The following is a 15,994-nucleotide window of genomic DNA, read 5'->3' as shown; positions in this document are numbered from 1 at the left end:
ATTTTTTTTTCTTCGCTCAATGAATAGAAGATGGGGCTTAAAAAGTTGCTTATGAAACCTTACTATTCATTGCAGTGATAACAATGGCAATAATGTTATTATATTATTATATTATCTGCAGCATCTATATGCATATGTTATTGATTAATTGCTAGTAAAATGTTATACATGTACTTTTATGATATCCAAACTATATTCATTATATATTGTTTGAGTGTACCCATTGAAATTAGGTGTGTATTATTAATATGGGGGTTTTTATATTTAAGTGCAAAGAATTAGGTGGTACATGCCAATGCATTTTTTTTTAATGTGTGAAGAGCTAATGGGTCTTAAACCTAATTACCTCGCTTTCAAAGTATTTGGAGAAGGATTGTTAAGTGCCTTGGTAGATTTTCTTAAAGTTGTATATCTCTAAGTAGACTACAAGTCTGACGGGTGTCATCAGTTATTGTAATTTTTTTTTTTTATATTCATGGCTTTCTCCAAAAGCTTAGGTCAGAGGTTCTTTCTACTCGATCTTTAGAAAATAGTAAAATTAAATGAAATGCTCCAAACTTTGATAGAACAATAGTGCCCCCTGGTGGTGATTGTGAGGTAAAGGTATAGGGTAAAATGATAGATCTGACGTCATGGGTCACGTCAATAATCACGTGGAAGGCCAAACCAAGCCCACATTCCAGGGGGGATAAAGGGAGTAGCAGGAGCCAAGAGAGAAAAAGAGAGATCCAGATCCAACCGAGAGAGGCAGTAAGGAATTACATTCTAAGGGTATAGGTTATGCAAATAAGGGTACTCGGTAGGATTTCTCAAGCAAGTAAAAATCGCTTAAAATGTAGGCAGCTTTTTTTTTTCTTTGCTATGCTATGTGAATGGGAACATGTAATAAATATAAAGTGGGTTTTCTTGCAAATTGGCGGCAAAGGTGAAAATGGACTTTGTCTTTCCACAGTCAAATGCACTTTGTATATGACACAGTTACATGGCAGACAGAAAAAAAAGGTTTCTTTTTTTTTAGCCCAAGACACAACAAGTATATATTTGTGTATAGAAAACCATTATATGTTCTGTTTAATAATCATGGGACAACTTGCCCCACCAACATTGTTCCCCAGTAACTAGAAAGATTCCTTAAAAACAGTTGCATTCTCATCTACCTTTTAATCAGACAGCTTTGTACTTGTTGTCCCACTACCTTGTGAATAAGATGTTCAGGCAAATTTGCACACTACACTGTACTGCTGTAAGCAATGGGGAACCTTCACAGTATGCCTTCAGATAAATGTGCAGCAAATTCAGGATATATTGGAATTCTAGAAAACACATTTTTCTCCTTGACATTATTCCTTCAAGAAATGCAATACAAATATGTTCCTGAATAGAGACCTACAAGTGTCTGCATTAATATAATAATTTTGACAAACGGGACCTACAAGCATCCATTTTGTGGACCTTGCAGAATTAATGAGCTTTGGGCTTCATTCTGAACTGCTCATAGCTGTTGCCAGGCAATTGCTAAAGATTACATTACACATACATGCTAAATGCGTTTAAAACTCAAATTAAACTTGTAACCTTTAATACAGCCAGGACTTCAATATTGGTTAAAACCCTATTGCTGTCAGAAGAGTAGATAGCTCTGTATGATGAAAGGAATGTGGGAATAACCTTCATTATCAGTGTTAACCCCCCACAGCACACTGACTCAGTTTTAGCTTAAAATGTAAATACATTGCAGCTTACCAGTCCTGAACTGTGGTGGATGTATTAATTTTCTTTATGGGGACATTTCTCATTGATTTTCCTCTGGTGATCCTACCATCAACATATATTCTTGTCCTAGGTTGACAACTTAACACCGACTGTGTGTTAGGACTACAGACAAGCCATTCTGCATTACATGCAAGAACATAGATGGCCTTCTCCCAATTCCAGGACAATAGTGGTAGAGAGGGCCAGCCATAAATGGGCCCTCCCCATAATAAGATTCTAAACAAGCATTAGAATCTTGCTATGGGGGAGGGGTCTACCAAAAGGGCAATTTGAATAAGCCCATTGAAGTTCCGCTTTAAGCTAGATGATAGAGATAAGTTTTAAGATTAGGTTAAAGAGTGGTAACTTAACAGCAAGGTTGACAGCTAAGAGTAAATGTAAAGGGTTAGGGTACGTGTTAAGACTTTAGGTGAAGGTTACAATAAAGTAATAAATCCAACGCAAGAGTTAGGAATTGGTTACAGGTCAGAGACCTCTCTGAACAGTTAATTTTTATTTTTAACTAAAAAGGGCAAAAATGTGAATTAAAAAATACAGTTAAGACAACTGGAATAGGGATATTGCACTCGGGGCCAGATTTACTATCTGCTGCCCCAATGCCAGTTTCCTCAATGCACCCCCCTTTATGCAGGCCGCATACAGGTGATCTCCGCGACATTGCCGAGATCACTTGTAGAAAACAAGCGGCTGCTTTCGTGCTGTACATTTAGCCCCGCTTTCCCAAAGCAGGGCTAAATGTAGAAAACTACCCGCCCAGAACTGCATGTCCTGGGCGTCGGGAGATAGGAATTCCCCACCCCTGCTGCACCTCTACTCCCTGCTGCCCCAAGGCCGGGCCTCGGTTGGCCTTGTGAGAAATCCAGCCCCGACTGCACTATACGTTCAAATGAACCCATGGATTTGATGAAAACGCATATTATAATCAGGTCTGAAATTTTAGGTTGCACAAGATAACTACTGCAGTATGCAAGTCAAGACCATTCCTTTGCATCTTTTGTGTACAGTGAAAAATTGTGCATACTGCAGCTCATAATGTACAATATATTTGCTCCGAGACTGTTGTGCATTGCAAAGGTTTGGGCACATGTAGGAGGACAAATCAGCAAAATTACTAAATACTTCTAAAGATACCAACAGTGACCCAAGTTGTAAAGTGTAGTCAGAGGATTTAAAAACTCACCTATTACAGGAAAACAAATAATTTGGTAAATCCTAAAAAAAACAAAACAAATACATGGTGGAGAATGTATAAAAACTGGAGCAGGTTCTGCCTGCTCCAGTTTTGATAAATTCAGTCCCAGGTCTTTTGTCACCTGTCCTGTGTCACTTCCCTGAATTACAGAAAGCCTGTCAGTAGTTTACTTCAGTCTAAAAGCTGCTTACTGTATATTGTACAACTAAATTAGAAAACAGGTAGAAGACTGTTGCGAGTGTCTCCACCTGGGAGGGAAGATGGCATTGCCATCTTGAAAGCAGTATAAATCTTCCTTGACAACCATTTCCATGGTGCAGTTGTCAGAACTTTCGCAGCCCTTAATAAATTGTTTTTCATTCACTGTCTCTGCTGCCCTGCAGTGCTTCAAGCCACTTGCCAGCTGAGGCAAAGCTAGCAGCAAAAAAGAAACGCTCCTGTCATATACCCCTTGACAACAGTGTGAGAAGCAGGTCAACTTCGGAAGAAGCATGTTCTCACTAGAGCAAAATGCAAGCTTTGGCCAACTTATACTAAATTCATTTGCATATTTGGTTAGTAAATGTAAAGCAACTGTTATTTTCAGTTTAGGATAGAAAAGAGGATGGTAAGAAACCTCTGTTGTTCTTCTTGCCATCTGAATTTTATTGGGATGATTAATTTTCAGTTACCATCCCAGAGACACCATAGGAATGGAAAGGAAATCCCCTTAGACAGCTGTCATTGGTAAAATTCCCCCTCACCTCCTGTTCTGATGTCAACTGAAAAAGTGTGTATATTCCATTCTGTCCCAATTAAAATTATACTATTATATCTAACTTACTGGCATTGTAAATGAATTTTACGCAAGACTGAGGGAATGTGTGGCACCCAGGACAACTATTGCCACAATAATGAGACATGCATGTAATTAGCAGGTAAAGTTTAGGTTCCTGTGAAATGATCTCTCTCTCCCTCTTATATCATATATATATATACACACACACACACACACACACACACACACACACACACACAATATCGTCACCAAAAATATTGGCACTCTGCATTTGTCAGATAATGCACCACTTCGCGCAGAAAATTGTTGCAATTACAAATGTTTAGGCATTCTCATGTGTATTTCTTTTGCTTGTATTGGTATGACACAAAAAGTGGAGAGAAAAAAAGCCAAATCTGTCACATTCCACACAACACTCCAGAAATGGACTGGACACAATTATTGGCACCTTCTCCAAATTGCAAGAAATAGTTGCATTCCAAGTTTTTGTCAAAAACCATGGACAATCTCAAGGTTACAAGTCCATCTCCAGAAATCTTAATGTTCCCGTGTCCACTGTGTGCAACATTGTCAAGAAGTTTACAGCCCATGGCAATGTAGCTAAGAACAATTTATCAAAGAAGGGACGGTATGGTAGGAGACCCACGAGGACCCCACAGCTGACACAGAAACGTAAAAAGCCAGATTGGGGTTTGCCGAAACTTACCTGAGGAAGCCAAAATCCTTTTGGGAGAATGTCCTGTGTACAGACTAAACTAAATTAAAGCTTTTTGGGAAAGCCCATCATTCTACTGTTTTCAGGAAAAGAAATGAGGCCTTTAAAGAAAAAATACAGTCCCTATAGTCAAACATGGTGGAGATTCACTGATGTTTTGGGTTTGCTTCGCTGCTTCACGCACTGCTTCACGCACCGGATGTCTTGACTGTGTGCATGGAATTATGAACTCTGAAGACTACCAAAAGAATTCTGCGGTGCAATGTAGGGCCCAGTGTCAGAAAGGTGTGTCTCCGTCAGAGGTTATGGGTCTTACAGCAGGACAATCACCCAAAGCACACGTCAAAAAGCATCCAGAAATTGTTTCAGACAAATCACTGGAGAGTACTGGACTTCCCAGCAATGGGTCCAGATCTGAATCCCATAGAGCACCTGTGGAGACATCTCAAAACAGCAGTTGGGAAAAGGAACCCTTCCAATCTGAGAGACCTGGAGCAGTTGGCGAAAGAAGAAATCGTTCAAAATTCCTGTAGCAGAGGTGTAAGAAACTCATTGATGGTTACAGGAAGCGATTGATTTCAGGTTATTTTTTCCATGGGCTGTGCTACCAAATATTAATTGAGGGGGCCAAAAATTTTGTCCAGTTGAGTTTTGCATGGAATGTGTCAGATTTGGCTTTTTTCCCCCTCCACTTCTTTGTGTCATACCAATACAAAACAAAAGAAATAAACTTGAGAATGCATACACATTTGTAATTGCAACAATTTTCTGCGCAAAGTGGTACAATATCTGGCAGAAATGCAGGGGTGCCAATATTTTTGCCCATGACTGTATCTATACACATACACACTCTTAGGAACCATGTAATGACTTAGACAAGCAAATGTATTCTACACATGGATTTACTTCACAGTCTAGAATTAGGATTGTTTTTACATTGTTTTACTGTTAAGAAAAACTATTTACAAGGCTGAGATTGTGCATCGATGGAATCTTGACTTTGGCTTTATTTGCAAATTTGTACATATGTTAACTGGCCATTTTGGTAGACACAGGTAATGCACATAAAGTGGAAGTAATGAACAAGCATTGGATCATAAAGAGTTTAATATGTACATTATCACTACAGAGAGCAAGTGCTTCAAGCAAACCTACAGCAGAACTAAAGTTGTTCCTCGCTGAGTAACTACTAAGAAAAATAACATTTTAATTCAGAAAACACTGTGTTCTATCTGACAGCACAATGGGGTAAATCTAAAGCAAAGACCAATGGGATTGTTGCCTACAACACCCAATCACATTTAGAGTAGAGGTGGTGTTGCCCACAGCAACCGGGTTCCAGGTGACATTTTTGTAGTGCAGATTAGAATTTCTAGTTCAACGTACTGCTACTTGCACCATGCTCATCTTACCTTTGCCATAGTTTAAAAAAAAAGTCTAAACATTTCAGACAAAAAAAATGGCAAATACATGTATATAACAGAGTGTTAGAAATGCAAAATATATTGTACATGAATTCCGACCTATTGTTTGAGAGGACCACCTTGTGAACAATAACCAAACACTGGTTTGGAAAGGAGCAATGTGGATGCTAGCTATAGGTTTCTTAAACTTGTTTTAAGTGGACAGTGGGCTATAATGAAAAATACTGCCTACATATACCAGACGTGACAATGATTTCCAAAGCAGCAACTCAGTTTAAATACAAACCACTTTCAAAGTAGATTCAAGCATTTAATTAAACCTAGACGAGAGAAAAGAAAATAAACACAACATTTCCAACTATGTAAATTGCTGTTGCACCATTAGATAGGCAACTGAAATTTGACATCCACTTGCGCTAGTTTTGCCAGGGTTACAATTTCTGAAAGTTTGACAACCTAGAGGAGAAGGGGAAAAAATTAACAAAATGACATACATTAGATATACTACATGCTACATCTGAGATCTGCAGTTCTGATCATAAAATCAAACAGTAAAAGAGACAAGATACACACAAGTTCCAAGCAAGTTCTATGGTTGTAGCCATTTTTATATAATGTTGGTTGCAAAGAGACTCATATTATGTAAATAGTGGATTTTTCGGCACACTGACATACTACAGGTGCAACGTATCCATCCAACATAAGATAGAGCTATCTCAATTACTGTGGCCAAAGGTACTCTTTATCAAGGCTTTGCAGACTTTCAGGCAATTTACTCTTGCTATGACAATTATTTACCTTGACTGTTATTATCAACAATGACAGCCAATAAGAGCTATAATTTATACTCACATGGCTGAAAATAATGATCGATGTAGCAATGGTGTGGTCTTATTCGGTTACCCAGACAAAACAGGGCTCGACTAACATATGGCCAATTCCTCATAAAAATGATCTTTCAAATAAGGTTAGTCCATAAAAGATAATTATCAAAGCTGGAAAAAAAATGCATTTGGGCAAAATAGCATGTTCTGTACAACTGTTTAATTATCTTAAGATGGAAAACTAAATTTTTCAAAAATAATGTTAATCTGATGAAAAAACAGACAAAAAATGCCAGTTCACTCATTTTTCTGACATTCGACTTGAAATTGTCTGCCCTCTTAGGTCTATGGGTACCATTACATTATACAAGGGGTAGCAAAATGTGGCCCTCCAGCTGTGGTGACACTACAAATTCCATCATGCATCTGCCTCTGGGAGTCAAGTATGTGGCTGTCACAGTCTTGCAATGCCTCATGGGATTTGCAGCTGCAGCACAGCTGGGGGGTTGGAGTTTGCCTACCCTTGCATCATACCAATAAAAGTGTTTTCATTCAACAATTGCGGAGACTACAGAAAAAAAAAACCCAGTGTTGGATTTAATACATAGGTCTTATCAGTATATTGCTGACATGCACATGTGCATTAAGATACTGAGAAGAGTGCATTGAAACCCAAGCACAAAAATGCAATATATTGTAGCTTTCCAATACTTAGATGCGGCGGCTGCTTTCATTTTCGTTTTTCAGGGTCTAATGTCTTTATTTTTAACCCTGTAATCGTGTCAGTAACACACCCAGTAATTCATCTACTAGGCTGCTTGATCCTGATTTGAACAGCAAAACAACCCCTACTCTCCTCATCTCCATCCCACAAGGGGGGGGGGGTGTTCTGTAGTCCACTGAGATGAACGGGTTAGAGGGTTTAGTGCAGCAGAGGCACAGAGTTGTCAGCTCACTACAGGAAGTTATGAGCTCACTGAATTTGCGGCAGGATCAAATGTTATTTGCAGTTATCAGACTGATATAACAAAACATTTTCAATATATATTTAACAGACCAAAAAGGAGCAAATATGTACATTGTTAGGGAGTTTACATACACCATAATTTTCTTCTAAGATTTTAACAGATTCATATGCTGAAGTTGCAGAAAAAGACAAACCCATAAGAATATTGATTAATCAAAAACAGATCTACATGTTAATTAGATATTTAAATACAGAAAAAACACCTTCAGAAAAACAAAGCTAACCAGTTCCATTTAATCTATATGTAAAAACTACACACATACTGTATACTGTCAGGAAAGATTCAACAACCCCATAAAGCTCAGCAGAATTGTTCGACCACTGGCACCTGAGAGGAGGATTGCCAGGAATGGGAATATATTGACCTCTGTACGACTTCAAGGCTTTTTAAATCACTTTATAATACACTTCAATAGTCTTAATGTCCTTTGAAATGAGAAAGGTTTTTGGACTTTTGTTTCCACTCATGTTTGCACCACGGGGGACCCACGTAGGAGTTTCCAGTGGCACTATGTTTAGAAGGAAAAAGTAATCCTTCCATTAAGCCTAAGATGGCCCAATTTACAACCTTAACCCTTTCATATAACAGAATTTTTCCATTAGGTTTTTTCCCAACGCACATATCAATATAAAAGGTACAGTGATGGGTCCAATTGACATGTAATTGGACCCAAGATCAAAAAAAAATTATATTATAGTTTCGTGAGATTTGGTGATATCACTATTGTTTCCTGGAGAGGAAGCTGTACCTGAAGTGCAGGGATTTCACTGCTTCTGTCATTCTGTGAATCTGTGCTTCATCCACCTCAGGTGCTTCTTAAATATTACCCCACGAGTCATCGGGGGACAGCTAAGCTATGAGAAAGTAAAGCCTTACGCCTCTACCCAAAAGGCCACATCCATACAATCAGAGTGGAACGAGGCATAAAAAGCCAGTAATGGAGAAATGATCAGCAGCAGAGACCCCATAGATAATACTGGGGACTAGTCCTTTGTCCTCTGTCTGCCTTTTTCAACATAGCTTCCAGAATACATGTCCTCTGTAAGTGCACAGATGCCAAACTATATACACAACAGCAGCAACTATTTAGGGCAGGGGTAGCAAAACTCCGGCCCTCCAGCTGTGGTGAAACTATGAATCCCATGATGCATCTCTCTCCAGGAGTCATATCTGTGGCTGTGAGAATCTTGCAATGCCTCATGGGATTTGTAGTTCCACCACAGCTGGAGGGCCGGAGGTTTGCTACCCCTGATTTAGGGGAATATAGTAGGTTTACTTTTTTTTTTTAATATGCGTATAGCAGCTACAGTATTATCACTTTGCTTTCTTTAAACGTGTACAGGGCCGCCGTCAGGGGGGACTGCCGATATCCATGTAAGGGGCCCGCCCGGGAACCTTACATGAGTATCGGGCAACGGGGAAGTGCGAGGACCGCAGAGGCTCTTACAGCGTCTGCCCCACGGCGTACAGTAAACTTGGTCCGGTCTGGCCCACCTTTGCGGCTGGAAGGGGTGTAGCGGTGCATTGAATTCAATGGCACCGCTTCCACACCCCCGCCGCAGTGCGATCGAATGTGTGGCAAGACTTTGCCACCGTTGCGTTCCACTGCAAACGCAAAAAAGAGGGCTTGCTCCAGCGCGTCGTCACTCAGCCCCCTTTCCAGCGGGTCACTAATCCCAGAGTCCATTGCGTCACTAAGGTTTAGTTCACACCATAAGCAGTGCGTTCCGGTCCGATTCTGGCCGGAACGCACTGCCCGCATTGCGGCAGGCTCACTTATTTGCCGGGATGAAGGGGGCATGGTGGGCCATTGAAGTAAATAGCACTGTAGCCACTCCCTCCGGCCGCAATGCGATCGTCCGCAATGGATCGCAAGGCACATTGTGCCTGCAGTGCATTCGGGTGCGGTGCGATCAAAATAGTGCTTGCAGCATTTTTATTGCACCACATCCGAACGCACTGGTGGTACAATATGCCTTGTGATCCCGTGTGGGTGATCGCATTGCAGCCAGAGGGCGTGGCTACGGTGCCATTCACTTCAATGGCCCGCCACTCTCCCTCCAGCCTGGCAAAAAAGTGAGCCAGCCGCAATGCGGGCAGTGCGTTCTGGCCATAATCGGACCGGAGCACACTGCTTATGGTGTGAACTAACCATAAGCCCTGCGTCCAGTAGACATGTGCGATTAGTTTTGGAAAAATTAGTTTTCCGGACGAAATTTCGTTAGCGGTCGTCAGTACGCATTTTCGTTTGTGGACGAATTTTCATTGCAGCAAAGTGACAATTTAAAAAAAAAATGTTAATGTCACTTTGCTGCAATGAAATGAACTATACGAACATGAAACGGAAATTAACATTCCTAGCGAATACCGCTAACGAATTTAGTCCGAATCCCGAAATAACGCAAAATCCGAATCAAAACAACATGAAACTAAACAATTTTTTTGCCGGTGCACATGTCTAGTGTCCAGTGGGTCACGAAACCCTGCGTCCAGCAGGTAATGTAACTGTGGGGGGGGGGACATTAGAGTGTAAGCTGCTATGTACAGAGACTGATGTGACGGGGGGGCATTATAGTGTAAGCTCCTCTGTACAGAGACTGATGGGACCGGGGCTGCAACAACTGTCGGTGCTGCAAAATCGATGATGGAAAATGTTGTCAACATTTTCCATCATCGATTAGTTAGCTTTCGATTAGTTGCCCCTGTTTTGCGGCTCCACACGCACCGCACGCTTTACGCCGCACCTGCTCCCCGCCTCTCCCAGCTCTGAGCTCTCTCCCGCCGCTGCCCGCCAAGATGATCACGTCGTTGCAGGGAGACCGCAGTGTGGGGGAACGGCAGCTGCTGACAGTCCCAAGATCTGGGAAGAAAGTTGCCTAAAGAGTGTGCAGGTAAGAGTACCTGCACCCCCCCCCACATGCTGTAAAAATGTATTGCTGGGATTTGTTGTATTCCTCTATAGCTGATGGTATATTGCGCTGTATATGTACCATCAGCTATAGAGGACCACATATCCCAGCAATACATTGTACACTGTATGTATATTGTATTGCTGGGATTTGCTGTCTTCTTCTATAGCCGGTGCCATTCTGCATTGTACTGTATATAATGTGTTATTACTGGGATTTGTAGTCCTCTATAGCTGATGGTGTTCTGCAGTGCATTGTATAATGATTATACGGCGAAATGCAGAATACCAGCAGCTATAGAGGAATACAACAAATGCCAGCTATAGCACAACATGACACTATAATGTACTATTGCTGGGATTTGTAGTCCTCTGTAGCCAGTGCCATTCTGCATTCATTGCTGTATAATTTTACTATATTGCGCGGTGCGGGGAGGCCCTAGCCTAAAGCCGTGTAAGGGGCCCCGAAATTTCTGATGGCTGCTCTGAACGTGTATATTACGATCCACTTGAATTCAACATGTTGCTGCATTTATTAGATAAGGTTTACTATAGTGTGCAAATGAAAGTTCCCACAGGAGATTACAATCCATTCTGCATAATGCCTTCACTAGTACCTACAGTTGTTGCAAACACCATTGATTACAGTGTACAGTTCTAACAAGAGCAACCATGCAGCTTTTTAAATGTCCACCATTCTAGCATATCTATATAGAACATTTCAAGATACAGACACACAATTTGTAACCCTACTTCTTCAGTGAATTCCACATTTTCTGTACAGTTAGCTATCTCATCATATCAAATAACAGTATTTCATGTGATTACCATTTCATTATTACCTTGTACTTGGCTTGATCATTTAATGAGCTGCTTTGACCACTTGCATAAAATAAGAGTGGGAGTTGAAAACAAAGAGTCTGAAATGTATTCTGTCTCAATGCACTAAGATAAAGCATGCCTAATGAACACGACTGGCTTATTAACTGTAAACTGAAGAGATCGGTAAGGTTGGGTAGGTTGGCGATTAAAATGTACCGCAGAATAAAAATTATTTGTTTGGGAGAACTTGCAAATAGCCTGAAAGTAAGGAATTTTAAATGGGAAGGCAGTAAACTTAAAAAACTGCAAGGTAAAAAAACCGGCCTTAAACAGCAACTCAATAGAAACCTTGAACATCTAGCAAAAAAATAGGTGCTGTGCCAGCCTGAATAACGCAGTATTCACCCAATTAGGTTTGCATTTAATCCTGCATCTGTTTATTTGGGCTCAATATAGGAAAAAATAGGATTTTTGTACTCACCGTAAAATCCTTTTCTCTCCGTTCATTGAAGGACACAGGGAACAGATCGGAGATCATGTAGTGTAGGGTAATATCGCCACCTGCAGGAGAAGGACGCTAGGCACAAAACTAAAGACCAATTACAGCCTAGGGGCGGCCCCTGCTGGTGGCCAAAACCCCCACCTGCTGACAAGTCTCCAGTAAGTAACAAGCAGTTAGGAGTACACACCCACACAGAGGGGCGGGACCTGTGTCCTTCAATGAACGGAGAGAAAAGGATTTTACGGTGAGTACAAAAATCCTATTTTCTCTTCCGTTCATTGAAGGACACAGGGAACAGATCGGAGATCATGTAGTGTAGGGACGTCACAAAGCAGTACCTGAAGAGGGGTGGGCAGAAAAGACCCAAATAAACCCAAAGAAAACAATCCCCTCAAACGGCCGCCTGCAATAACATGCGCCCCAAACCAGCATCCGCCGATGCCAAATCATCCACCTTATAAAACTTGGCAAAGGTGTGAACAGAAGACCAAGTAGCGGCCTTACAAACCAGGGAAACCGAGGCACCAGGACGGAAGGCCCAAGATGCCTCAACAGCCCTTGCAGAATGGGCCTTAACAGAAAAAGGCTAACGCCCCTTAATGGCACACGCCTGAGAAAACGTGTTGCGAATCCAGCGAGAGATGGCGGCCGAGGAAGCGACCCGACACTCCGAGGACCATCCGCAACAACATTAAGGAATCCGACTCGCGGAAGGGAGCTGTAGCACCCAATTAAACCCGGAGAGCGCGAACCACATCTATCCATCCTATGAACGGGCTTCGGACACCAGGAAGGTAAAAACAATGTCCACATTGAGATGGAGGACCGGAAACCCCCTGGCAGGAAGGACGGTCGAGGTTGTAGGATCACCTTGTCCCGATGCAAGACCAGCAACGGCAAAGTGCAAAACAGAGTCGCCATCTCCGAAACCCTGCGAACGGAAGTGATCGCAACCAAAAAGGCCACCCTTTGAGACAAGGGCAGAAGCGGAAGTTCCCGCAAAAGGTCCAATTAGGAGATACCCGCAAAAACGAGAGAACCAGGTTCAGATCCCAAGGCGGTAATGGGGATCGACCAGGAGGAGCAATCTGCGTAACCCCCGTACGAAGGTGCGAACCAAAGCGGAGACTTGTCAGCAGGTGGGGGTTTTGGCCACCAGCAGTGGCCGCCCCTAGGCTGTAATTGGTCTTTAGTTTTGTGCCTAGCGTCCTTCTCCTGCAGGTGGCGATATTACCCTACACGATCTCCGATCTGTTCCCTGTGTCCTTCAATGAACGGAAGAGAAATATATCTGGTTAGCATTCAGCATTATTGCAACATATGTTCATCTCTGACCACCAGAGAACGGGTATGACTAAGTATTTATTAAAAAAGAAAAAAAAATATTAACCAGCCATTGCAGAAAACAAAACTTACCATTTTTGCAGCTTCATCCAGATCATCACATGCAAGAATTTTCAGCCCACTGGCTGTTATAAGTGCTTTAGCATCATCGACCCTTGTACCTAAAAGAAAATGGTAAAGTAACCGTGAGCACAGATGTGTGTGTGTGTGTTCACCCTACCCCTGGCAAGCAAGATTTGTCACTATAAATTTTATATTCCATGAAAAGTATTAATCGCTATGGGCTTAAAGCAGAACTTCAGGGAGGATTATGATTAACCCGTGCAGTGTGGCTATCCCCGCACTGCAAGGGTTAACTGCTTGTTGTGGTCTAAGGATGAAAATAAAAGTTATACTCACCTGATCCTCAGACCGACCAGCTGTGACAGCACTCTACAGCCTCTCTCCTCCTACCCTGAAGCAAGGAAATGTACCTCGACGCCCACACATTCTATACACTGTGTTTAGAACGTGATTATTTACGGGACCTTAGACTGCTGCAGCGGAGGGGGAGAGAGTCTCCAGGGACTGGTCTAAGAGCAAGCGGGCTCAGAAGATCAGGTGAGTAAAACTTTTTATTTTCCTCCCTAGACACCAAGGAGCACTTAACCCCTTCATGACTGAGGCCCTTTTTTCATTTTTTGCACCCATGTTATATTCCACATTTTAGGCCTGAAAATGACGTAAAACCCCCCAACATTATATATTTTCTGAATGCCAAGACCCTATAGAATAAAATGGTGGTAGTTGAAAATTTTTATGTTGCGCAATATTAGCGCAACTCCTTATTAAACCCCAAAATTTAGTGACAAATTTAATTAAATGCCCCAAAACACAACAAATCTTTACTTTGACTGCTATCACATGGGGGGGCTTGCAAGCCCCCCCATGTAATAGCAGATGGTGGTGACAGGTCCTCTTTAAGGTGATGCTGGGGGTCCAAAGCCCCCAGAGTCACCTTTACACTAGAAATAAGCTATTGAAGTGCAGATCGCACTTCAATAGCTTATAGCTGGGCTGCAGGAGCCCAGAACTGACAGCCCAGGGACCGGAAGTGATGCAATCTGCATCGCTCCCGGTCCCATAGAACGGGGAGGGGATCGATGAACGGAAGTTCGTCGACCTCCTCCCCAGCTCCCCGCGGACACAAAGATCGCTGGTCCCGGGCCCGTAGGAGGGGCAACGGAGCCCGGGAAGCACGCAGAAGCCGCCAGGATCGCTTCTGTTGTAAAGCCGACAGTCGGCTCTACAAGTTTAAACAGACTCCCGGCGGCAAAAGTCAACAGCCCCGATGCTGGCGACGTACACTGTACGTCGTCAGTCACGAAGGGGTTAATCCCTGCAGTTTGGGGTAGCCCCAATGCAAGGGTTAATCATTTTTCTCAGAGTTCTTCTTTAAAGAAAACCTGTCATGAGAGGAACTAGCAGGCTGCATCCACTGACTGAAAAACTAGCTGCCTTGCAGTCTTTGCCTTTAAAAAACAGTCTCAGACACTGACCCAGAAAAATACATGCAATCGTGTAAGCGAGTCTGAAATCAAAGCTTCTAATCTGCAGACTTGTTCTTGGTAATCTGCAGACTTGTTCGAGGAAAGCGAACCAAAAGGATTGAAGCCGCTGGCTCATCAGGATAGCTAATGAATGTGCATTTTCAGCAATGGCAGCCTCCACACTGTCTCAGCCAAGGTTTTTACTGATATTTGGGCAATTGAATTCCCAATGTAGAGTATTCCATAACTACCCCTAACACACACGGTGCAGCAAACTGACAAAGGAAGAGAGAGAATATAATACTGTATGTTATACATGGCTGAGTATTTCCAGCTTTTTTACAGTCCAAGCCCTCTCTGATTTTCAGAAAAGGGAAAGCAACCTTTCAGGTTATATTTTACACAAACTGTGCCAAATTACAAATTTAGTCGACAACCCTGTAAACAAGAAGGCAATAAAAAGTACATAAAAACTTCAGTGACAGGTTGCCCTATTTTTTTTTTTACTGTAATTACAGATTTACAAAATGGCTCTGGCTCACCGTGTCTTCACCAATCTTATCTCCACACACAGGAATGATCTTTCCACCTTACTGTGAGCTGATGCTTCTTTTCTATCCTCCAACTGTACACCCTTTCTAATTAATCTCTCTGCATTACTGTCACTCTCCCATCTTCTGTGCGTATCCATTACTTGGCTACCTAGCCTATAGACCGATACTGGAATGCAGAATATAAAGTCATGCAATAAGGCCCTGTGATAAAAGGGCATTCAAAAAAATCTAAGTAATCAGAAAATGTCACAACAAGTCCTTCCCTGTGCTTTTACTGATTTAGAAAACAGCACCTAACATCTTCTCAAAGAATGTAATGAATAAAATAAAGGGCAAGAGTAAGATGCATGGGCATGTAACGCGTTTTACTTCTCCAAAAAAAAAATAAGGCAAGGGTCATCAGCAAATTAGGGTACCTTGCAAACGGACTACAATGGGTATCCTGAGTTCCAGATCCTTTACAGCCATTATGATTCCTTGTGCGATTACATCACATCTCATAATACCACCAAAAATGTTCACCAGGATAGCCAGTACCTACATGGAAATATGTTTAAAGTTAAGTTATCTGCAGTAGCATATTCAAATACAAAGATAAACC

At 42.0% G+C, this 15,994-nt stretch overlaps 1 protein-coding gene across 1 annotated transcript in view; it reads right to left on the bottom strand.

The window, feature by feature from the left end:
• Positions 1 to 5,549: 5,549 nt before the first annotated feature.
• The window catches only part of SUCLA2 (succinate-CoA ligase ADP-forming beta subunit), an 83,506-nt gene continuing 73,061 nt past the window's right edge, over positions 5,550 to 15,994 (bottom strand). Inside the window, exons 9-11 of the mRNA XM_018563247.1 lie at positions 15,810 to 15,930; positions 13,383 to 13,471; positions 5,550 to 6,338 (exon numbers count right to left, since the gene is read on the bottom strand). Of these exons, the coding sequence (XP_018418749.1) occupies positions 6,264 to 6,338; positions 13,383 to 13,471; positions 15,810 to 15,930 (285 nt within the window). The 3' untranslated portion in view covers positions 5,550 to 6,263. The remainder of the gene's footprint in view (positions 6,339 to 13,382; positions 13,472 to 15,809; positions 15,931 to 15,994) is intronic.

Source organism: Nanorana parkeri, unplaced genomic scaffold (assembly GCF_000935625.1).
Source record: "Nanorana parkeri isolate BGI_ZX_2015 unplaced genomic scaffold, ASM93562v1 scaffold644, whole genome shotgun sequence".
NCBI lineage: Eukaryota > Metazoa > Chordata > Amphibia > Anura > Dicroglossidae > Nanorana > Nanorana parkeri.
Note: the sequence above shows the minus strand (reverse complement) of the source record. Positions and strands in the feature narration are given on the sequence as shown.